At 45.6% G+C, this 24,691-nt stretch overlaps 1 protein-coding gene across 11 annotated transcripts; it reads left to right on the top strand.

The window, feature by feature from the left end:
- The first annotated feature begins 7,688 nt into the window (after window positions 1-7,688).
- Window positions 7,689-24,368, top strand: ZNF202 (zinc finger protein 202). 11 transcript variants are annotated; one of them, XM_025893578.2, is made up of 9 exons: window positions 7,689-7,808; window positions 9,105-9,223; window positions 14,252-14,360; window positions 17,642-18,145; window positions 18,839-19,049; window positions 19,414-19,502; window positions 20,429-20,558; window positions 21,096-21,215; window positions 21,738-24,368. In XM_025893578.2, the coding sequence occupies exons 4-9, from the start codon at window positions 17,744-17,746 to the stop codon at window positions 22,730-22,732; spliced, it is 1,947 nt and encodes a 648-aa protein (XP_025749363.1). In that variant the 5' UTR covers window positions 7,689-7,808; window positions 9,105-9,223; window positions 14,252-14,360; window positions 17,642-17,743; the 3' UTR covers window positions 22,733-24,368. The 11 variants fall into 11 exon arrangements, with proteins under 11 accessions (XP_025749363.1, XP_073759996.1, XP_073759995.1 ...); XM_073903895.1 differs by having other exon boundaries at window positions 14,252-15,550; XM_073903894.1 differs by having other exon boundaries at window positions 14,252-17,441.
- The last annotated feature ends 323 nt before the right edge of the window (window positions 24,369-24,691 follow it).

The following is a 24,691-nucleotide window of genomic DNA, read 5'->3' as shown; positions in this document are numbered from 1 at the left end:
AGCGGCTGCCTTCAGTTCAGGTCATGATCCCAGGGTCCTGGGATCGAGCCCCACATCGGGCTCCCTGCTCAGCGGAAAGTCTGCTTCTCCCTCTTCCTCTCCCCCTGCTTGTGAACTCTCTCTCTCTTTCTCTGTCAAATAAATAAATAAAATCTTAAAAAAAAAAAAAAGAATTCGTTATGTATAAATGAATCAGGAGTCCTTCAAAAGAAATGAACTCATTCTCCAACAAGGAAATCCCAGAATACCTTCAGATGCATCAAGTAGAAACGGCAAAAGTCAAGGAAAACTGTCAGTAGCCTTAAAAAGAAATGTAAGGAATCCTGTCTCCCTCTTTGTTTATAATAACTCTTCTTGCCTCATTCCCTTGTCAATGGCATAAAACATCCCACACATTTTCTCAGTACTTAGTTTCTTCACAGTATAAGTCCCCCGTAGGCTCCTAATCAATTCTAATGGATCTTTCAAAAATGTTTTAAATAAACCAAGTGTTTTTTCTGATACTGTGGGACTTTCATTTGAATAGAATACAAATGTCTACATACACCTAAATGTGTTTATTCCCAGATAATACCAAAACTTGAGGACATCATGTGAAAATTTCTAATTGGATTTAGCCAGTTCTTATGCTTCACTCTAGGTAGGCCAGGTGCCTAAGAAACCAAAAGTCTGAGAGCCAATGAACTATGAAGGTTTTCTTGCTGGAAAACTCAGTCCCAAGGTTACATTAAGGACAGGGCTTGAATGTAAGGTTATCATGTAATGTCCCTCAAGGCAATGACAAACCTATTCATTTAACCATGTTCTTGGGCAAGACATTTGGCAGAAAAAGTTTTTTACAGAATGATGATGCAGGTGAGTCAGTTTGTAAAAATGAGTATTATATGTGCCCCTCTTCCCACAGCAAAAAAAAGTCTATCATTAAAAGCCCATTAAACTGATTTTTTAAAAAAGGATTATTGCACATCCTTTTTAATATTGAGTTGAAAATTACAAAAGCAAAACAAAGTGTAATGAGGTGAAAATGTTATTATCTCAACTGTCCGATCTGATCTGATCTTAGAGAGGAGTTGTCTTGGGGCCAGGCAGGTGAAATTGGTCATTTGAAGGCAGAGGGAGAGAGAGAGCTCTAGGATGAGTATTATCAAGAGCCCTGTCATCAAAAGAATGGTTTAAATTGCCCTGAATGAGAAAATCTGGGTAATATCTAAGTGCTCCTCAGAGGGGAAAATGGCACAAAAAGTAAAGAGAGGAGAAATGAGCCCAAAAGATGAATGTAGCAGAAAAGTCTGTGGGAAGAAGCCAGTGGAAATTCTCCAAAGTTGGGGAGCCTACAGAGCATTTTAAAGGTGGAGATGCCTATCCTCAATTTGAGGCCACATTTCTATGCTGTTCAACTGTCTTCCCCTTTAACCTTTAGTAAAGTCTCCTACATTACCAAATATACATATGAACAGGCTGTGTAGGTCACACACATTCGTGTATGTGTATGTTGTGCATGTAATTCAAGGAAGAACTGAGTTTCTTGTCTGGAATGATGTGGTTTGGATGCTGGACAGCCCATAGAAAAGCTCACAGCAACGGCCACAGAATATGCAGAAATTTTAGGAAGAACTTCAGACTTTCATTGGCTTCGGCATGGCTCCAGGTAACCTATATCTTGGGGAATTGAGACACTTGGGTTATATTATTACTTAAAAACACTTTTAAAATCTGCTTTCAAGTTTCACAGATATTAGTTTCCCTGGGCCTAGCCTATTGCCTTAAGAGTTACCTGTTTGGAAAAAAAAAAAAGTTACCTGTTTGATAGCAGACAGAGGGTAACATAGAACACCTTGACAGATCTTATAAAGGAGAGAACAAATGTGAGAGTACCACCTGAGTCCAATTCATGAAAATCAAAACAGACATCATTTATTCAAGCATTTTTCATATTTTATTGATGTATTGGTATCATGTCCCAAGCAATGTGTCAGGTACTGATTCTGTTGAAAAAAACATTTTTGTGTAGTCTGCCAGAAAATCAGTGCTAGGGGTTGGAAATGCCAGAGTTGGAGAAGCCTATCCAACAAAGATGCTCCAACACCTGAACATCAAGAATGAAATGGGTTACAAGACTTCTAGGTAGCCCTGCCTTAGATCTTCACCAACATGGTCCCTCCAAAGTCACCAGGGAGTGTGTTGTCTACCTCCAGTGCCTACAGGAGCCAGAGTGTTGTTTTGAGGAAAAGGAGCCCTGGCCAAAAGGAGCCCTGGCCACAGAGACAACATGGCAGAGCTTGACTTTACATTGCCCTGTTTCTTAGGGCTCTAGAACCCAAATATCTTCCCCAAATGTACATACCCCAGCTTTCTCCAAGAGAATAAGAAATTACAACAAGAACTCATCCAAACAATATCATAAACAACCTCTTACTCAGATCCCTGGATAGTAATTATTTTTCTACGACTGGTAACTCTGATGACAAGGTGGAGCTCATGCATACAGCTGAGCCAAATCCTTGACAATGAGCTCTTGAGTTAATTTGTTCCTGAAAAAATGTACACACTTAAGTAAAGCGGTTGTTTCCATGATGTGTTCCAAGAATACATTAGTAATTAAAAACAGGGTTCAAGTATTCAAATCGGGGGACATACAGAGTTAGACAAGGTTAAGCAGGTTCTTTCACTACTCAATTTCTCAGAATCTTTAACGCTATGTTGAAAAACAATTTCTAACTCCCAAGCTTATGCATATAAAACTGCCTGTTATATCATCTTGGTTTTATTAAGAACTGTGCCTACTATTAGTGATGTCAACCAGAGCAATGACCATTTCAAAAGGAGACTTTACAATCCTCTCCTCAACCAGTCAAATGGTAGCCTCTTGTTCCTGCCTTATTTGGGCAAGACTTCCTTTCCTTATCCACGATCTAGCCCCTCCCTTGTAACTCAGAAAGACCAAAGTCACTTTTGAGTGATACAGCTCCCCTTTACCTGTCAAGTAATAAATTCAGCTTTACTTTTTCAGTTCTAATAATCTTCACATGCATTAGAAACTCCCAAGAGGAAGATAAGAGAATATGCCTTTCCCAAGCTTACCCAGCTACAGACCACTTTTCTCAAAGTGCCTTAGACTAAAGGTTTCCTGCCATCTTCCTTAAGGCGCATCCAAAGTCATCTCTGTTTTTATCAGGCTCTTATAATTCCATGATATTCATAAATGACCGACCAACTTGGAGATAAAATTTTTAACTCCAATACAAGAAAAGTTGAATACAAAGAATTGGACATGATTACATATTTACCTGACCAAGTGGCTCACCACCACTTTGAATTACATATTCTCCTTGCAAGTTTAAATGAGTCCAATTATAAAAATGCCATTTACACATGACTCTTCCAGAACCATCCACTTTCTGTACCTGGTATTCAGTTAGTCTCAGACTGAACAACTAAAAGGGTAGAATGACACACACTTTCAGATCAGCCCACTCCACTAATTACTCCTGCCATTTCTTTAATTTTTCGAAAATAGTCTCTCTCTTCCAAGTGCAGAAGCAACCATTTTCCTAATAATTAGTTCTTTGGTCTTCATCAGATACTGTTTAAAAAAAAAACAACAACCTAATGCCCCCATCTCCACACTATGGCTTTAGTCCAAGCAGTTGACCTACAATAATAACTGTAAATCACCTTTCCCCATCTACTCTTGGACCCCTTCATTCTCTTCTGTGACCAGAAGGATCTTATAAACATCTATATCTAATCATGTCACTTGATTAAAATCCTTCAATGGCTTCCCATTAACTGTAACAGATAATGCTTAATTTAGTCTATAAGACATTTGGTCTATCAGATCTGATCCCTGTTCACAATACCAGGTCCATCTCATATATTTCTCTATTGCTTTCTGGCCCTAGACACACTATCCTCTCAGTTTCTCCAACACCCTAAGCTCCTTTCCACCTCAGGACCGTTGCATACACACTATTACTTCAAATATTCTTTCTTACCCCACTTCCCACTCCCACCCCAATCTCAGTCTGCCCACTCATCCTTCAGAACTCTGCTCAAAGTTTACTACTCAAGAAAGTTTCTGCTAACCACCTGTCTACCAGCATCATCACCTGGATTAGGACCACCAGTCATAAGCTCTTGCAATAGGTTGTACTTCTCCTTTGTAGAACGTACCACAATCATAAGTAATTTATTCAAATATGTTTCTTCCCTCCCAAACACACACATCCACGTGAAAGCTCCATGAGGACAGGTTGTTCTCCACTGTATTCCATATACTACCACAGTGTCCGTATTCCATATACTACCACAGTGTCCGGCAACAGTAGTTACTCAATAAATAAATCCCACTGACGAATGAAGGACCAGATAACTGGACGGACAGAAAATCAGTCACATCACATATAGATTGTAATCTCTGTAGTTCTGTTATGTAAATATCCCACACTCTGTGTTTTAAAAGTATAAATGAATTACCATAGGCCATATTAGATTAGAATCCCCAATTTATACCAATCACAAAAGTAAATTCAAATTCATAAAAAGGAGAGCAAAAAAGTAGTAAAAGAAAATATAGGATGAAGCCCGGTTGATTTTGGTGTGGACAAAAATGTTCTGGAGTAAGACATGAAATTCAAAGCCACTGAGAAAAAGAGTGTATCAAATTTACCCAATTTGAAACTTTTTTTAGTTTTTTGTTTTTTTTAAAGATTTTATTTATTGATTTGACAGAGGGATAGAGAGACAGCACAAGTAGGCAGAGAGGCAGGCCCAGGGAGAGGGAGAAGCAGGCTCCCCGCCGAGCAGGAAGCCCGATGTGGGGCTCGATCCCACGACCCCGGGATCATGACCCAAGCTGAAGGCAGCCACTTAACCAATTGAGCCACCCAGGTGCCCCTGAAACTTTTTTTTAAATAAAGACTTTGACTCCTGTTCTTTCTTTATTTTTTCCCAAAGATTTTCTTCATTTATTTATTTGACATAGAGAGAGACAGCGAGAGAGGGAACACAAGCAAGGGGAGTATGAGAGGGAGAAGCAGGTTTCCCGCTGAGCAGGGAGCCCAATGCAGGGCTGATCCCAGGACCCTGGGATCATGCCCCAAGACGAAGGCAGATGCCCAACGGCTAAGCCACCCAGGCGCCCCCAATTTGAAACTTAAAACCATAAACAAAGTTAGAATGTAAGCTATAAAGTCAAAGAAATTATTTGCAACATACATATTAAATGATTACTAACAAGAATATATAACATTTAACAAGAATAAGAAAAAAATCCAATTGAGAAATGGGTAAACTCATAGGAAAACTACAAGTCACCAATAAACATACAAAGACTGTTCATTTTCATTCTTAATCCTGGAAAAGGTAAAATAATGAAACATCAATTTTTACCCATTTTACAAGTTTTTTTGAGAGAGAGTGAGAGAGAGAACAAGCGGTGGGGGGGTAGTCAGGGTGGGAGAGGGAGAGAGAGAGAGAGGGGGGGGGGGAATCTTAAGCAGGCTCCCTGCTCAGTGCAAGTCAGTCAGGGCTCAATCCCAGGACCCTGAGACCATGACCCAGGCCAAAACTGAGAGTCGAATGCTTAACCAAATGAGCCACCCAGGCGATCCTCACTTTCCAAGGTTAACAACATAAAATAGTGGCATGAATATGGGGGAAAAACATTCTCATATACAGCCCTTAAGATCATAAATTGGTGCAGTCTCTGGGGAGATAATTTGGTAGTATTGATTGAATGTATACAACCTATGACCCAGCAATACTTTTTATTTGTCCCAGAGTAACATTTGCATGTATGCATGAAGAAGATGTTTATTATAGCATTGTTTGTGATAGTAACAATTATAAACAACACATACTACCCATAGGGAAATGGCTAGTCACACAATGGAATGTTATGCGAAAAGTAGAAGGAATAAGGGAGATCTGTATGTACTATGAACAGGTCTCCAAGGCCCAATACTGGGAGAAAATAGCAAACTGAGGAATCCAACATGAACCCACACATATATGCATACGCACACAAAATAATAATATATGATTTCTATGAATACTTATGTATATTGTATGTAAAAGTATAGAAAAGGTAAGGTAAACACGTAAGAATAAACATTTGATGAGAGAGATGAGGAAGCCAGGCTTAGTAAAAGGTCATTAACTGCAATGTTTGAAATGTTTAGACAAACATTTATGTATCATTTATGAACTTAATACTTTAAAATATTAAATGAAATCTATAATGAGAACATCTGGCACACAGTAGACCTTCACGAACCGTATATTCCCGCCCCTCCATCAAAAGTAACGAATAGGGGCGCCTGGGTGGCTCAGTTGGTTAAGCTTCAGCTCAGGTCATGATCCTGGAGTCCCAGGATCGAGTCCCGCATCGGGCTCCCTGCTGGGCGGGGAGTCTGCTTCGCCCTCTGACCCTCCCCCCTCTCATGCCCTCTATCTCATTCTCTCTCTCAAATAAATAAACAAAATCTTTAAAAAAATAAAAAAGTAACGAATACCTTGGCTTCAAACACAATAGACTGATCCCAGGAATGTGTCCTATTAAAATGAAACGTGTAAGACATAGTTGGGGGGAGAGAAGGCCCTCCCATGGCACGTGGAGAGGGGTGACTTAGGGGGTTCAAGGGACAGGGAGAATAAAAAAGAAAATAGGAGAGATCACTGGCCGAGACAAACTGAACAAATGAGGTCAGGGAGGTCAGTCTTAACGAAACACAAAGACATGCTCCAAGGAAAACAGAAGAGAACAGGATACCGTAACTATTCTCTTACTAAGCTCTTACAACGTTCCAAAGAGTTCGCATGCAATATATCCCTTAGCTCTCAGAGCAAGGGTATTATTATACCCATTTTAGAAGAGCACACTGAACTCTAGAGGGGTATAGGGGATTGCCCGAGGCCTCACAACTGCTCGTGAATGCAAGAGCGAAACCCCAAACGGCTCTCCTTGCTACCCCGCTTCGCGGACAATTCAAGAAAAACAAGTAGAGTTACAGACTCCAAAATCAAAGCAGAGATCAAAAGCGGTGAAACGGGTGCGCCTGGGTGGCTCAGTCGTTAAGCATCTGCCTTGGGCTCAGGTCAGGATCCCGGGGTCCTGGGATCGAGTCCTGCATCATCGGGCTCCCTGATCGGCAGGAAGCCTGCTTCTCCCTCTCCCACTCCCCCGCTTGTGTTCCTGCTCTCGCTCTCTCTCTCTCTCTGTGTCAAATAAATAAAATCTTGGGCGCCTGGGTGGCTCAGTTGGTTAAGCGACTGCCTTCGGCTCAGGTCATGATCCTGGAGTCCCGGGATCGAGTTCTGCATCGGGCTCCCTGCTCAGCAGGGAGTGGGCTTCTCCCTCTGACCCTCTTCCCTCTCGTGCTCTCTATCTCTCATTCTCTCTCTCTCAAATAAATGAATAAAATCTTAAAAAAAAATAATAATAAATAAATAAAATCTTTAAAGACAAACAAAAGCGGTGAAACGGGTATGTGTGTAAACTGAAGGCCGCGGGCTGCAGGGGCGGCGGGCGGAAGCGGTATGGCCTGAGACTTTCCGCGCTGGGTCCCCGCGGCGACCAGAGCCTCCACCCGCGCGTAGCGCACAGAGACCAAACCTCCCGCTGCCTAGAAGGGCTCCAGCGCCGCGAACAGGCGGGGCGAAGCCCAGCTTCCGGTTCCGGGCGCAAAGGCCCCACGTGTTCCGACCCGCCAGGCCCCGCGCGGCTCGGATCCGGCGGCGCTGCTACGGCCGGGAGTGGGTGGGGGAGAAGCCGGGGCAGGGGAGGAGCTGCCGGAGCTGCCGGAGCCGTGAGTGCTGAGGGGCTGGGCCGGGCCGGGCCGGGCCGGATCGCGTTGAGCCGGGCAGGGCAGGGCGGGGAAGAGGGGGAGAGGTCTGAGACCCCGCCCCCCAGATCGTGGGGAAATCTCACTGTCCTGGAAGAAGGGGCGGCGGCGGTGTAGTGAGGGGGTCTGGGCGTTGTGGTCCCCGGGGCTCCTGGTGGCCGGAGCTCGAACCTCTGGGGGCGCGGATGGCGCTCCGGGCTTCTTTCAGTGCAGCCACCGCCCTCCGCCCCCTCCTGAGGCCTGTAGAAACGCAGTTAGTTCGTACCTCCCATTGCTTCCGCGCCAACTGGCCCCCAGGCACGGAGAGAGGAGTGATCTAGGCCCCTTTATTTCCCCTAGCTTTTTCTCACCCGGTCTTTCAGATTGTTCAAGAGCCACCCCCCCTCCATCCCATCCCCCGCAGGCTCCCGGCCCAGACAAGCCCCATCTCTCTCCACCACCAACCCACCCCCTCCACACACACACAGATACCCTCACCCGTGATCTTATCACCCTTGGATACCGTCGGGCCTGTGGCTTTTCAGCTGCCACTGTGACCGACCCCACGCTTCCCCTCAAGCTAGTAGCTTCTGTCTCCGCTTGCAACTTCCCTCCCCCCGCAACCCCTCACAGCCAGTTTTGGCACTTCTGAACACCACCGTTACCCACAGCAGGAGTATGTAGGCCTCTGCTTCTTGTCTGGTTTGACCAAAAGTTTGTTAGTTTGTATGCCATGGATATTCTGTGTTCTCTCAGGGGTCAGCCCAATTTTTATTTTTCTGGCATTGGAGATTCTTGTCTCCCAGGCGCTTTGATTTCCCTGTCTGCCTTGGTCCCTGTACTGACCACCCCAAAGGTGGGCCCCTAGGCCTCGCTGTCCTTTGACCACCTTGGTCCTGGGGAGCACTGTCACATTCAGGCTCTCACTGTTGCTTTTTCTTTGTCCACACACTGCAGGTGACACCCAGGGCAGCCTGACTCAGGAGCCACAGAAAGCTAGTGGAGTCCCCCTTCCCTTCTCCCAGCTTCTCTTCCAAGTCACCCCCCTGGGCCTTGATCCAGAAAGCCGCTTCAGAAAGGTTGTGAGGAAGCCAGTGGGAGGCATGTTGGTGGGAAGTATGTGACAACCAAGCAGTTAGGGTTTGTGGCCATTCGTCTTGGGTAACTTTCTGCTGATAGATTCTAGTATAAGAGCGTGGGCAGGGTTGGTGGGAGGAAGGGGATTTTTCCTCTTAGGACCAGATACCTGGGATTCATAATCTTTCCCCCTTTTTCCTCCAGCTGTACCCCTTTTGCACTCTTTTAAATTCTATATTGCAGTAGACAGTCATTTCAAGGGCACAGCAAGGTTTACAGCGATGTGAGGGACTCTTGGGCATTACAAACTATATACAGATGAGGTAAGTTACAGGTTTGCATTTTTTTTCCAGTTAATTTGCACAGGCATAAAACAGTCCTAGACTCTTTTGACTTTTGCAAACCTTCCTGTAAATTTGGCCAGCACTGGAAAAGTTGGATGCTTTCTGCCTGAACCTCAAGTTTCCTTTCTTTGCCTTAGGTACTGGCTCTCAAATTTATCATGCTTCTCAAGCACCTGAAGGGAGGGCTTGTGGAAGAGATTGCTGGGGCCACCCCCAGAGTTTCTGATAATAGTTCTGGGCCTGGGCTTGAAAATCTGCACATTTCTGACAAGTTTTTAGGTGCTTGCACTGCTGGTTTGGGTTTCTCACACTGAGAACCACTGCCTTTGGCCAATCTCCTTCACATAAACAGTGCAGTGGTTTGGGGGATCAAAAGACCTGTGTGTGTACTTCTGTGTTAGAAACTAGTAATATGGAGAAGAAAAAAAACTAGTAATATGATCTTGTGTGGATAATTTAACCACTTAGGTCTGAGTTCTTTAGTTTTTAAAATTAAGAAAGCGTACTTAAAAAAAAAAAAAAACAAACCTCCAAATGCTAGTGATCTTATGCCAAATGGAAGATGAAATATTGATGAATTTTCCCCCTGATTTTCTTAATTCTCTTGATAGGAGCTTCCATTTTGACCATATAGCTTATATCCATATTTAGGTTTTTGCTACAAATTGCGAGTATGCTAAAGTTCGTGCTACTTCTTAACTACTTATTAAATTCTTTAAGGTCAGAGCCAGTGCTTTTTTTCATCTTTCTCCGCCTGGACATTGGTTTGTGTGGGACACACAATTGATGCTCTGTAGATATTTGTAGAATGAATAATCATATCCCCTGCTCTCTTTTCCCTTTGAAGAAGTTTTTCTCCACTCGTCCTGTACCACATTGTAAAGCAGTATATGGCTGTGCCACCTGATTCCCCCAGGTGATTGGGATAAATGCCAATGCCAAATTCCTATAACTGTCCCCATGAGTGATTTATTACCAAAGCCGTGGCACCCACTGATTCTGAATTTTAGTGCATCCATATCCAACTTGGAGTAAGAGAAATAGCTTAATAAAATTCAACACGTTTTACTGAGCGCCTTTTCTACCAAGCATCTGACAAAGTGTTAGGCACTTAGAATATAAAAATGAATAAAGAGGTCCTTGCCATACTGGGATGCCTTCTACTCTTTGTACCATGATTTTTTTTTTTTTTTTTAAGATTTTATTTATTTGACAGAGAGAGACCCAGTGAGTGAGGGAACACAGACAGGGGGAGTGGGAGAGGGAGAAGTGGGCTTCCCGCGGAGCAGGGAGTCTGATGCAGGGCTCGATCCCGGGACTCCAGGATCATGACCTGAGCCGAAGGCAGACGCTTAACGACTGAGCCTCCCAGGCGCCCCTCTTTGTACCATGATTTAATCTGTAGTGGAGACTGCTGCTCCTCTGATTCCTCTGATTCCCATAGGCATGGGTCCCATCTTTTATCATCTCATCATAAGCGAGGGAGCCTCGGGCAATGCCAGAAGGAAGTCGTCTAGACACAAAGCAAGAGTATTTTGACAGTATCAGTTACAAAACAAAGCATAATACATGACTCTTGAATTGACTGTTCTGAATTATCCATGTTTACTCCTCAGGTCAGTCTCTAGTTATAAAATATAGTATCCTGTTGTTTTTCGCTAAATAATGGTTCCTCCAACTGTCCATGTGATTGGCATTGAGCATGTTCATCGTAGTAATGAATTAGGTACAGCTAGTTTAACTCTGCCTGCCACATGAAAGCTGCCACTGTCATCAGGGTGGGTGTCAGGTTTGAAGGGTGCCCTTTTCCCACTTCAGATTCATTTGTGATGTTCTATTTTCAACTGAGGGGTATAGATTAACCTGCTTTATTTAAGCCATTGACCACCTCTAGGTCACCCTTAAGGTTTAGAAAAACCTAGCTTCATGTTGAACGTTAACCAATATCATCAGGATAGCCAGATACTCAGTTCTGGACTTGAAAATCTGTTTGTGGCCTCTAGCCCACCTGAAGTCTTGAGTAAATGCCTGTCACCATCTTAGGCTAATACATCATGGCCTAGGTATTCAATGAAGAAGCCCTGTATCCTTGTTTCTCTTGAAGCCCCTCTATCACCATCAAAAAGCAAGATGGTTTCTCATAATATGATCCAGCTCTCTGCCTTCGGGCGGAGAGCCATTCCTAGTTCTCAGATGACACATCTTCAGAAGGTAGAACACAAATCACCTACTTCCAAAGGCAGAACTACCAACATTCAGCACTGTCTCCTGGGCCTGTGATACACACCTAGAAAGACATTAATTAAAAATAAAGTGAATTGTTACAGTTTTTATAGTTTATTTCACATTATTTGTGTTTACATTTACTCCCAATGACATTTTTATACCCACTTTATACCTTGATCCTAACCACAGAGTCTACAGAATTTCAGGGCAAAAGATACTCGTGTCTTGGCTTTCCCCTGATTTCCCTGTACCACCCACCGCCACTACTTATTTAGCCTCTGGGTTTATTTCTTCCTGTCTTCCCCCTCACTCCGACTTACCCTGTTTCTTTGAAACCTATCGTAATAAGCTTTGAGCCACTTCTCCCCTTGCTATTCAGATATTTTATGCTGAATCTAATGAAGGAAAGATGTAAATGGCAAAAAAATTTTTTTTAAAGATTTTGTTTCTTTATTTGACAGCGAGAGCACACAAGCAGGGGGAACAGCAGACAGGGAGAGAGAGAAGCAGGCTCCCCGCTGAGCAGGGAGCTCGATGCGGGGCTCGATCCCAGGACCCCAGGATCATGACCTGAGCCAAAGGCAGATCCTTAACCAGCTGAGCCACCCAGGCGCTCCGGCAAAAATATTTTAAAGAAATAGTTTTTAAACATGGTTTGAAGCATACTAATCATGATTTGTTAGAAGGCCAAAAGTCAGTGAATGCCTTCCCTTTCATTTCTCCAGCCTTCTGGGTTAAGTTTTCAAGGGACTTCGTAGGTATACTAACTGGGCTTGCCCCAGATTGCCTCTTCCCAGTTCGAGGGAGGAGACAGGACTGCAACACTGGTAAGGAGAGGCACCACTGATAGGTCTTGGGCAGGAGAACTTGGCTGGAAGGTTCCATCCCATCTGTGTTCCAAGGCTCTTATCTTAGCTGATAAGTCTTTTCAAAGCAAGGACTCTTCTTTCAGTTTAACACTTTATTTTTTTTTTTAATTTTTTATTGTTATGTTAATAACCATACATTACATCATTAGTTTTGGATGTAGTGTTCCATGATTCATTGTTTGTGCATAACACCCAGTGCTCCACACAGAACGTGCCCTCTTTAATACCCATCACCAGGCTAACCCATTCCCCCACCCCCCTACTTTTGATATAACAGTAAACAGGCCAAGATTTTTCCTGTGCATTTAAAATTTTTTGGAATGATGATGAATGAAATAAAGGACTGCCTGTTTATCATTTAATCTTGCCTTCCCAAAAGGATTTAAAGCACTTTGAAGGAAAGAGAACAAAATCTATTGAGCATCTACTCTGTACTGGGCTCTATGCTGCAGTGATTCTATACGTTACTTCATTTACTCCTTAAAACAACCATGGGAGGTAGGTAGTGTAGCCACATTTTGAAAATGAGACCAAGACAGGGAGTGTCCCGTGGCCAGTAAATGAGGAGAGGGATTCAAACTCAGGGCTCCAAAGCCCTGAACCATTATGTGGAAAGCATGGATAAACACTTGTATACAGGACAATTAACCATAAAAGATCATCTTTCCAGTAGAAGGATCATACCAGATAATCTTTAGTTTTGAAGAAGAATACAGTGGGGCACCTGGGTAACAGACTGATTTCGTCTCAGGTCATAGTGTCAGGATCATGAGATCAAGCCCCGTGTCGGGCTCCATGCTGAGTGTGGAGCCTGCTTGAGAGTCTCTCTCTTTCCCTTTGGCTTTACCCCTTTCCATCCTTTCTCTTTTCCCTCTCCCTCTCTAAAAAAGAAGAATACAGCATTAGAACAGGGCAGTTAACAATTTTTATTAGTTGATTTCTATTCTAGAACAATGGGAAGAGCAGTTGGAAGGTCTGGTTAACCCCAGAGAACAGACATACCCAGATTGCCAGGTTATGGGCCAGCATTAGGGTAAAAAATAAAATTGGAAGCAGGAAGGGAAATAGGTATCTGCTAAATATAATCATTTGAACCTCTCTGACCACTACTGAAGATTATTTGCCAGTAAATAGATCACTATCTCTCTATTGGGTAGATACTGTATGACCACAAACATTGTCATTTAGGGTCCAGAAAGCTCTCCCCAAGTAGTCAGATTTTAAGGTAGAGAACCATATATCCTTTTAATGCCTGCAGTTTTCTGTTCTTGTCAGTAGAATGCAGTTACGGCCTTCAGTGCCATGTGACACATTCAGATAAGGGTCAGAGGTAGTTGGACCAAAGACCGGAGAAAGCTCTTACCTTTTCCACATCTCCCCAGTCCTGCTCCATACATCCTGGAAACACTCACTCCAAGAGACTAGGTCGTGGACTGCACCCAGCCCTAGGCCTGTGAAGCTTTTCTGCAGACATTGTTTCAGAGCCTTCTGGAACCAAGTCTTTTGCTCTTCCTGGCCTGGGTTCAGTCTCTCTGTATAGTCCTCTTCAGTTTTTATCTGTCATTGCGGAACCCTTCCAAGGACAGACACTGAGGGAAAGTATTAGAATAGCAAGGGCAACAAATTGCAGGCCGACTTGCGGTGTAGCATATCCTAGGAACCTAGAATGAAACAACGTCCGTTTTCTGTTTCTAATACTTGACCTTTGCACAGCACATTTTAGTTCATAAGCTCACAGAGCTCAGCTAATCCTGTGAGTTAGGAGAGTAGTTCTCTGCAGAGGGCTTTCCCCTTTACAAGGGCTCTTGTGTGTGTGATGTCATGGAACCCTTAGAGCTGCTCCAGGTACTTGAGGATGTGGGGCTAGGACGCGCCTCTTTGGGTACCTGACCCAGTGTTCTTTCCACTGCAGCGCCTGCCTCCGGTTCCTTCCCATCCCTTGCCCCACCAGGGACGACTCTTCTGCCCTTCATCCCGCCATTGCTCATCTGTTTGCCTTCATCTCTTCCTGAGCTGCCAAAGTAAATCCAAAACAAGCAATGGAAACCTCAATTGATGATTTCTGAAGCGGATTTAGAAACAGCAGGTTTTATGTGGGCCAGCATTAGGGTAAAAATGTTCCTTTGTCTTTGGAGAGCGAGAGCAGGAATGCTGCTGTCAATGCAGACTTCACAGACTCCGTGGTAGACAGTCTGGTGGCCAGTGCTCCGTGGAAACAAGGAGAGCTTCTAGTCTGCTTTCCTGCGCGTGGGTTCTCAGACTCTGAAGACGACTGAGACCCCTTCATTAAGCCAAAAGACCCTGTTGATTCTGTCTTCTCTCAGAACTCCCAAGGAAAACAGCCTCACTGAAGATAGCCATAAAATTTTAAAAACCACAAACCGTGTAGAAAACAGACCACCATGGGGTAGAGACTGCAGATTCAGGAGGGAGGACAATTAGCACATAAAGACCGAGAAATGAGGGAACTCTAAAGCAAACTATGAAAGTAGGCAGTGGATATTTGAGGCTACTGGAAGGGAAGTAAGAGCACGAATGAATGAAAAGCCATTTGAGATACAGATAAAAATAAATAGTAGGGTCATTGAAATTAAACTCAATTTGCTGGGAAGCATCTAATTAGACCCAGCTCTTAAGAGCGGATCGCTAACCTTGAAGGTGGATCTGAGGCTGAGGTAATGACCCAAAAGACTGCAAAATGAAGAACCTTCAGGTTGCATGTGGAGAGGGGTGCAGAGGGGGCAGGACTGGGAAGACTAGGGGTGACCTGAACAGAGTCGTTCATTCAACATACAAGTGACTGTTACCTACCAGCGTGGTGTAGGAGACGGTCATGTTTTTAAAAGGTCCCACTGATACCGTTCAGTGGTTCCTAATGGCTCAACCAGGGGAATGGAAGTGGAGATGAGATAGATGAATTGGAAAGACATTTAGAAGGAAGGATTAACAAGATCGGTGAATAAAAAAGAGTGTAGAAACAGTGGAGGGCAAGGTGGATTCTTGCTGATAAAAAAAGAGGAAGAAAACTTTAGCTTATTCGTTTAAATTCCCTTACTGCGCACTTTATTATGCATGTTGGAAAGTTGAAGGAGTTTCGTAGGAAGCATAACCAGTGGCTGTATCTGGTATCCCAGGATCGATACCACAGACGTGGTGATAGAGGTGTGCCCAGGTTGCTGCAGAAGCACAGTGATTTCTCACCATTTTAAGGGTAAGGGGAATGGGATCAAAGAAAATATCTCAGAAAACATGAAGTCTGAGCTGTCTTAGAAGTAAAGTTTCACCTAATGAAGGGTAAAGACTCACAAGGAACAACATGTTCTAAAGCCAAAGAGATGGGATTTGTGTGTGCTTCACAGGCATACACGATGCGTGTGTGTGTGTGTGTGTGCGCGCGCACGCGTGCACGCGTGGGCGTGCTGCGTGTATTGAGGAGGATTGAAGAGGAGGGAGAAAAGAAAGTCTGCCTAATCTATAATACTTAGGAGTTTGTCTTTCACTTACGAGACAGAGGAATGGTTGAGGATCTTAAATAGGAAAGGGACATGATCACGTTTGCCAACAGTGCCGGTCACTCTTGTGATATGGTCCTTGGTAACTTGAAGGTAACATACTTGGAGGCAGGTGGCTCAGGATTGGAGGCAGTTGGAGTAATCCAGACAAGAACTGATAAGGAGCTAGGGTGTAAATCATAGGAATGAAGAAGAGGGGGCCATGTGAAGAAATGGAACACACCATGCAGCATTGGAGGTGGGGGGTGGGAACATTGCATTTAGAAGGAACAGCCTTCCTACAGGCATGGTGTCCTGAAAAGACACCCCCTTTCGATTGGAAGATCAGCAGTGCACCCATGATAGCTCCGTGATAACACAGCAAAGGGGAGGATATTAGGCTTGAAAAATCAACTGAGGGCTGATTGTGAAGAGCTTCATGTGCCATGCCAAGGATGTTATAGCTGATCTTATTAACAGAAGTATTTTTAAATGTTGAGCAGTGCAGTTGGGACTATAATTTAGAAAGATAGTTAACATTGGGTTGCCATTGCTCTTCTGAGCACTTGGCAGAGGGTGGTATGTTTAATCCTCATAGTCACGCTATTAGATGGATACCATCCTTGCCTCCATGCCACAGATGGGGAAACAGGCATAGAGAGCATAGGAACTTAACTATTGGCCTCACACCTACTAAACGGTACAGCCCAAATTTAACCCCTGACACCAGACTCACTCCTTAACTTACACGCCCTAGGTGGTTCCTCCACCATCACACACATCAGGACCACGTGTAGCATTTCGAAGGATACAGTTGCCTACATTGACTAAATCCCAAGTATCCAGAAGAGTGTTGAGTGATACTTACTTTGCAAAAGCTTCACCATAATTATGCTGCCCTTTACTCATGGTCGAGTACGCAGGGATCCCAGTTAGGAAGTTAGGTCAATAGTCCAGGCGAGAGCTGAGGGCCCAAACTAAAGCGGTCTCTGGCAAAGAGGAGGAAACAGATTTAGAGGCTTACGAGGTAGAATTGGTTTAATGGGCTGTAAGCAATGGGAAAGAATCAGAATTGAGTCTAAAGATTACAAAGTTGAGTGTTTACTTAGCTAGTGATGATCTCAGCCAAGACAGGATCTTGGGAAGAGGGGTGGATTTGGGAGTCAGCAGAATGAGTTCAGTTTTGAACACTTGGGTTTGAGGGTCCAGAGGTCCTCCCATTAAGATGTCTTAGTAAGCGGAAGGTTGCTCTTGGGAGTGCCTGTGCACCCGCCACTGTGTAAGGGGCTTTCCTCACTGTTACCTCACACAATTTGCCCCTCAAATCTCTTGAGAGTCCCCATTTTACAGAGGAATTCATATTGAGTGTAATTCAGTTTGCAGTGAGCCTTTATAAAGGCTTCCCCATCTGTTTCAGCCTGGCGGATGTGTCTCCTCTCCTGGTGTGTATGTAAACGTGTGTGTGACATGGTCAGTACCACATGTTCCAGCAGGCAGTGAGCAGCGTCCTTGGTCCTCACCATTCTCCTTGCAGGTTCACAGGGTTCTTGAAGAAGAGGTGCAGTTTTTTTCTGTTTCTCTATGGGGTGTGAACCTGGCCAAGGACAAGGGGTAAGAGAACATACTTGAGGCATAGATCATCCGATTTCAGCCAAATCTATTTAGAGCTGATGGTTGTGGAGATTGGGGGCAGGGGATTTAATAGTGTAAGGAAGTGTTATGTGTGCGGGGTTATGAGTGAACTCAGAACTATTTTCCCTGTGTATAATCTCATGCTTATACTCATGTTTGTCTCTACTTCTCTGCCCCAGGTCCCTTGGGAGAAACTCCTTGAGGTGCCCAGGCTGAGACTGGGGGCTAATGACAGTGTGAGCTCTAGATGGTGTGAGACCCCTCCCCCCGAGAGCCAAACAATGGCTACAGCCTTGGAACCAGAGGACCAGGATCTTTGGGAAGAAGAGGGAATTCTGATGGTGAAATTGGAAGATGATTTCACCTGTAGGCCAGAGTCTGTCTTACAGAGAGATGACCCTGTGCTCGAGACCTCACACCAGAACTTCCGGCGCTTTCGCTACCAGGAAGCCGCAAGCCCTCGAGAAGCTCTCATCCGACTGCGAGAACTTTGTCATCAGTGGCTGAGGCCTGAAAGGCGGACAAAGGAGCAGATCCTAGAGCTGCTTGTGCTGGAACAGTTCCTTACCGTCCTGCCTGGAGAACTGCAGAGCTGGGTGCGGGGCCAACGGCCAGAGAGTGGCGAGGAGGCAGTGACGCTGGTGGAGGGTTTGCAGAAACAACCCAGGAGACCAAGGCGGTGGGTGAGGAGGGGGAGTCCTGATCTATGTGATGTGGAGGGGGCCTATTTGTTTGCTGGAAGGATGGATTTGGGGGTAGGGCATACAAGGCCCCCATCATTTACCCTTTAAAACTAATTGGCTGTGCTCTCAGGTTGCACCTAGATCCGTAAGGGGCAGAGGTGTGTGTGTGCGTGTGTTTGTGTGTGAGTGAGTGTGACTTTCTCGTTTTTGAAACACCTGCCTAGGGAGGATCTTAGGGATCTCAGCACTCAAGGGTCATACGGTTTTTTCCTTTCTTTGGCTTTTGAACCTCTAGTTCCTGGGGAGGCCAATTTTGTGACTTCCTCAAAAGATCTAGACTCTCAGTCACAGATCCCCCTCCCCCAGGACCATAAGACAGGGAAGCAAAAACAACAAGGAGAGAGCTACGGGTGGGAGAGGTAGAGATGGGAAGGATGGGTGTCCTAGAGCCCTGGGTGACGGACAGGGTTGAGGAGGGTAAGGAAGCTGTGCAGTATCCAAACATCCCTGCCTTGTCCTGGTGAGGGTAACCTGCAACAGCTCTTGCGTGCCCCAATGGAACCGGAGACTCCCCTCCTCATCTGGGACCCTTTGGGAGTGTTCCTGTTGGCAGGTTCTCCAAAAATAAGCCCTGATGTCAACCGAGACTTTCCTCTTGACTCCATGCTGACTGGAAATTGGAATTATTCCCAGGTGACTGTCCATGTTCATGGCCAGGAAGTCCTGTCAGAGGAGACGGTGCATCCGGAAGCAGAGCCCGAGTCACCTAGTGAGCTGCAGAACCCTGTGCAGACCTCGACTCCCGAGGCGTCCCGTGAGGAGACCATACAGAGCCCCAGTCTGGGGCCACCAGAAGAGCAGAGCCTGTGCCATGAATTGGAGTTCCAGCCCCTGCAGGAGAGCGGTGGGAAGCCTCAGCAGAAGCGGGGCATTGTAACGGGCAGAGCGTGGGAAGGGGGATATTTCCCCTCTACTAAGGAGGCTAGGTGTGGGGAGCATAGTGGGAATAAATCACAGAATCCAGGGTGTTGAGAGGAGACGGCACTAGCTAGAGTCCCCCAGAAACTGGGCCGAGCTTTAATAGCCAACCAATCCTTGGTGGTTCTCTTGGCATTTCAGTAGTGTTCCAGATGGTGGCCCTGGGATGATTCGAGCTGCCCTTGGGCCAGTTTCCTGATTCCTACCAAAGAGCATGAGAGCTACTCGGCTCTTTGCCACTTACCTGGGCAAACTGCATATTGCTGATCTCCGCATTCTTTTCTTCGTAGAGGTTCCAGTGTCCCAGGACCCAGACCTTCCTGAAGAGAGGAACACTGGAAACCCAGAGATGGTTGCCCTTCTTACTGCTCTTTCACAGGTGTGCTCTAGTTTGCCTCTGTGCCTCAGATAATTTGAAGAACCATCAGGCATTAGCTGTATACTGAACGGGTCAGACAGGACACAAATTTCCACCCTCCTTTTGCCAACTTAAGTTCTCAGTTCTAGACGTGTCTACAGCAGGAGTTGAATCGAATGGGATGAATTATCATAGTCTCAGTTGGATCTGCAGGCTCCAGAGCCTCTTTATTTGCCACTGCCCAGAGGGAGGAACTAACAAGATAGGATTATTTTAGAACTCTCCAGTACAACCTGGAAGTTGCTGAATGAAGGCTTGTTTTTTGTGTGTTTTTAAGGAGTAAACTTGATAGTCATTTGTGAGAATGGCTAACTGCTGCAGAAATGATTTCCAAAATTGTGTGGTATCCTCTTGTAAGGACTGCACTCAGGCCACTACTCATAGGAATCCCTTAAAATGGTCAGGGCCCGAAAACTAAGCTAGAGGCTGGAGAGAAAAGGAAAAGAAGCATCCGTGGTTTCAGATTGTAGTCTAGCTGCAGCAAAAGGGCCTGTGTGTGCTCTGCCGACCATGTAGGTGATGGGGGTCCCTGGAGAAGGTCAGTTAGGGAGAGCTTTCCAGAAAAGGTGAATTTTTGCAGAAACGTAGGTGGTATTAAGGCATCAATTAGGGAGTTAATTAGGACTTTTAAGACTTTTCTTGTGCGTTAACCCATATGCTCAAGAAGAAGAGCAGAGGCTTGCCCTGAGAGAAAGTGGTGGGACTGGGGGGCCCGGAGGAGGAAGTAGGAAGTCGGGGAGCGGCAGCCAAGGGTGCCACAGATTTCCCCAAGGGAGCCCGGAGTCCTGTGTGCGTTCCTTTTGTCTCCGGGCGTAACCTTCATTCCAGGAACGAAATGGGCGGCTCCGGGAAGCTCCCCTTTTTAACTGAAGCCTGTGTCGTTTCAGGGATTGGTAACTTTCAAGGACGTGGCTGTGTGCTTCTCCCAGGACCAGTGGAGCGATCTGGATCCCGCACAGAAAGAGTTCTATGGAGAATATGTCTTGGAAGAAGACTGTGGAATTGTGGTCTCTTTGTGTAAGGAATTTCAAGTGTTTCTAGGGTGTTCTGAGCACAGAGGTCTTTCTCCTGTTGGAAATCGTGGGGGTCTTAGATCTTAGACTATAGGCACCACGCTTCTCTTACGCCTGCCCCCCCCCGTGAGATTGAAGGAGGAGCTATAATATAAGCAAGACGATATCCTTCCAAGTTCAAGGGAAGAGGAAATGCTTAGAAAGTGCTTGGAAACTTCTAATAAGAGAATAAAATTATAATATATAGCTTTTTAGTATGTTGGAGGTAGCGTGTGAGTTTTGGAAACAAGCAATAGAAGTTGATCTGCTTACTTGAATACGGGGAAAGAGGGAGCATTAACGGTCCTAGATCATTGAGTCGCAGACAAAGGGCATGAGATATGCAGGATTTGGTGAGAGGTGCTCGAGCTAAAAAGACCAGATTGGATCCACTGACTGGGCTGTCCGTTTGTTCTGCAGTCTACCCAACAGCAAAGATCTGCTCTTAACACGGGGAATTGCCGAACCAATCGTAATGTCCCGCTTTCCCTCTCTTGAGCAGCATTTCCAATCCCCAGACTAGATGAGATCTCCCACGTTAGAGAGGAAGAGCCTTTGGTCCCAGATACCCCAGAGCCTCAAGAGCCTCAAGAGCCAGAAATCCTGAGTTTTACCTACACAGGTGAGGAACGACAAAAGGCATCTTCCCCCACAGAGCTGGCACTTCCCCTCTCCCTCTGGGGTGCCCCTCTCATTGGTTCTTCTAACCTGTTGGCCATCACCCCTGTCCCCCTCTGAATGCCAAGTTCTTCTGTCCTCACCCCCCTCTTTCCCTCCCATCATTCGTGTAATGTAAGATGGTGAAAGAGAAAAAATGGGAACTTCGGAATGCAGCTGTAGTCATGTATGAAGCAGGTCACTTAAACTCTTGGTCCTCAGTGTCCACATTTGTGAAATGGGGATAATAATCTTTGTCCGCACCGAGGCTTGTCGACAGCATGAGATACCATGTAAGAAAGTGCCTGGCACGTGACAGAAATCAGTTGACCAGTTATTTCCTTCTTTCCCAGCCTCTGCAGTTATGAAATGTGGGCTTCTCTCTGTGTGGTCTTGCCTTCCCAAGACAGTTTAAAAACGCCGCCGTTGCGTGGAAGGCATCGTCCCCTCTATAATTTCCCCTGTTCTCCTCTCACCCTCTCTGCAGGAGATAGGAGTGAAGATGAAGAAGAGTATCTTGAGCAGGAAGATCTAAGTTTGGAAGATCTACACAGATCTATTTTGGGAGATCCAGAAATCCACCAGACTCCAGACTGGGAAATAGTCCTTGAGGATGATCCAAATAGACTTAACGAAAGAAGATTTGGTACAAGTATTTCCCAAGTTAATAGTTTATCGAATCTTCGGGAAACCATGCCTATCCACCCCTTGTTAGGGAGACACCATGACTGTCCTGTATGTGGGAAAAGTTTCACTTGTAACTCCCACCTTGTTAGACACCTAAGAACTCATACAGGAGAGAAACCCTATAAATGTATGGAGTGTGGAAAAAGTTACACGCGGAGCTCACATCTTGCCAGGCACCAGAAGGTTCACAAAATGGGCACTCCTTATAAATTTCCCCTAAACCGGAAGAATTTGGATGAGGCCTCCTCTCTGGTCCAGGCTGAGAGAACTCCACCTGTTGAGAAACCCTATAGGTGTGACGATTGTGGAAAACACTTCCGCTGGACCTCAGACCTTGTCCGGCATCAGAGGACACACACAGGAGAAAAACCCTTCTTCTGTACTATTTGTGGCAAAAGCTTCAGCCAGAAGTCTGTGCTGACAACACACCAAAGAATCCACCTCGGAGGCAAACCCTACCTGTGTGGAGAGTGTGGGGAGGACTTCAGCGACCACAGGCGGTATCTGGCGCACCGGAAGACCCACGCAGCTGAGGAGCTGTATCTCTGTAGCGAGTGTGGGCGGTGCTTCAACCACAGCGCTGCGTTTGCCAAGCACCTGCGAGGACACGCCTCAGTGAGGCCCTGCCGGTGCAACGAATGTGGGAAAAGTTTCAGTCGGAGGGACCACCTTGTCAGGCATCAAAGAACCCACACTGGCGAGAAACCGTTCACGTGCCCTACCTGTGGAAAAAGCTTCAGCAGGGGCTATCACTTAATCAGGCATCAGAGGACCCACTCAGAAAAGACCTCCTAGCTAGCTTCCTGTGTGAGGAGGTCTGCATTCAGCCCTCACCCGGGGATGGGCGAGGAGATGCCCTCTTGTCAGCTCGGGAAGACCTTTTCCAGGGAGTCTCCCTGACTTGCCCAGATCTCCGTCACCTCTTCCCACAGCTAAATTAAAATCCCCCTGGCAGAACCTCTCAACCTTCTTCTGCACCTTGAGGAGATTTTTTTGCCCAAAGTACAACCTGGGTGGAGGCTTCTCCTTGACTGGAGTGTTCCCGCCTCTACCTCATGGGTGTGAAGGAGGAGATTTAGAAGACTTCCGAGGTTGTGGTTATTATATTTTGCCCAAAATAGGCTGTTGCATATCCTAAAGACTGCTTCACAGCCTCAAGTATAAAGTTGCCCAGGACGGCCCTTTAGGTATGGTAAGGGACCAGCCTCTAGGATTCTGTCCTTACTGGGCTCAAATCTTAAAGCACACAGCCCTGAACTCAAGGCAGGAGATTTGCATCCTCATGGCTCTGCCACACACTCACAGGATAACTACAAATCTCTCACTGGTTCACTTCTTCACCATGCACTTTCCTTTGATCCTGGGGAGAGATGGGAGAAGTGTCTGATGGGGGAAAACCTCGAGGCTGTTTCCCGTGGACCTTGTCAGGCTGCTCCCTTACCCATTGCCAAATACCAGGTGCCAGACCCTGCTAGAAAGGAGGACCTAGTCAGAAGCCTCTTTCCTTGTGGGATGCTTTCCTGTTAGAATACTCATGCCCACCCTTCTTAGTGTTCTACGAGCCTCTTGGTTTTGCCCCTAGCACTTCTGCAAAAGTGAGGCGCAAGTTGGGTGCTGGGGGCGTCAGTTAAACCATGATATCATTTACATTCCCACACGTGTACAAGCCCACCCCTCCTGCCCTCTTCACATGGGTTTGTGAGGGGATTTTGGAACCATGTCAGCTTACATAGGTACTATAGTAATTACAGAGTCATGATTGATTGGGTCACTTCCTTTATATGAGGAACATGAGAAGACCTGAGACCAAACTGTGGAAGCAAAATTTTTAAAAGCTGTTGCTGCTGGCGAAGGCCATCAAGACTATACTGACACCCAGCCCCTGTCATCCCCGCCTTGGTTCTCTCATATCAGGGGAAATTAGGAACCCCAGCACCTGGGACCCTGAAGAATTTACCAGGAGTAAATGGCTTTCATGTAATTGCGTTGTTTGCTTTTTCTTATGTGATCTCATTTTTATGTAATTAAGAACTAAATAGTATTATCTCATGACCTGATAGTAGGATCTCTGTTGCCTGATAAAGGTTCCTTGGAGATGAGGTTGAATAATTATGAACCTCACCTGCTCTGCTTGTGGGAGTGGCAAGGACTGGATGAGCGTCCTCCGTAAGTGGAGCATAGGGTATGGGATTAAAGCATGAGAAGGGAGATTGTCTTCTGTGCCTGGTTTCTTCAGCTGTTTCTCAGTCTATAATGTGCCAGTGTGTACAGAGAAAATGGGTGGGATAACCCGGCTCAGCCCTACCAGCTCAACAAGGCAATTCTCATTTTGGTCACTAATGATACTCCAGTTGACCAGTTTTGCTTTGATACCAGTCAGTCATTGTCCCGGAGATAGACACATATGTAATAAATAAAAGTAACACCGGCAGCCACGTTCCCTGGTTTCTGGAACTTTGCATCTTACTCAGTTCCCAAGGCTTCAGGTTCCAGGTAGTTCTGAACATCATACATACAAAGACATCAGAGAGTACAAAGTAGTTTTCCACGGGGCTGGTCATGGTTAGCAGAGCCAAAGGGAATAGATGGCATACTGAGTAAGATCTGTGCCTGTGGTTTGCAGAAGACACGCCTAATGGGCAGACATTTCTGAACCCTAGATCTGAAGGCTAAACATATTTTTGCTGGGTGGAATACAGTCCCAAGAGATCATTTTTCCTAGCTCATATCAATTACGGGAGCTGATAGAATTCT

This window comes from Callorhinus ursinus, unplaced genomic scaffold (genome assembly GCF_003265705.2).
Source record: "Callorhinus ursinus isolate GAN/ISIS: 27379988/994484 unplaced genomic scaffold, GSC_fseal_2.0 scaffold19, whole genome shotgun sequence".
Classification (NCBI taxonomy): domain Eukaryota; kingdom Metazoa; phylum Chordata; class Mammalia; order Carnivora; family Otariidae; genus Callorhinus; species Callorhinus ursinus.
This window is presented reverse-complemented; position numbering and strand designations above follow the sequence as displayed.

Excerpts from the sequence above, each read along its gene's own strand:
- ZNF202 (XM_073903890.1), top strand. The coding sequence starts at position 17,501 with ATGGTTGTGGAGATTGGGGGCAGGGGATTTAATAGTGTAAGGAAGTGT. Across the intron at positions 20,559-21,095 it reads TGGAATTGTGGTCTCTTTGT|CATTTCCAATCCCCAGACTA; the intron begins GTAAGGAATTTC and ends TCTCTTGAGCAG. Across the intron at positions 21,216-21,737 it reads CCTGAGTTTTACCTACACAG|GAGATAGGAGTGAAGATGAA; the intron begins GTGAGGAACGAC and ends CCCTCTCTGCAG.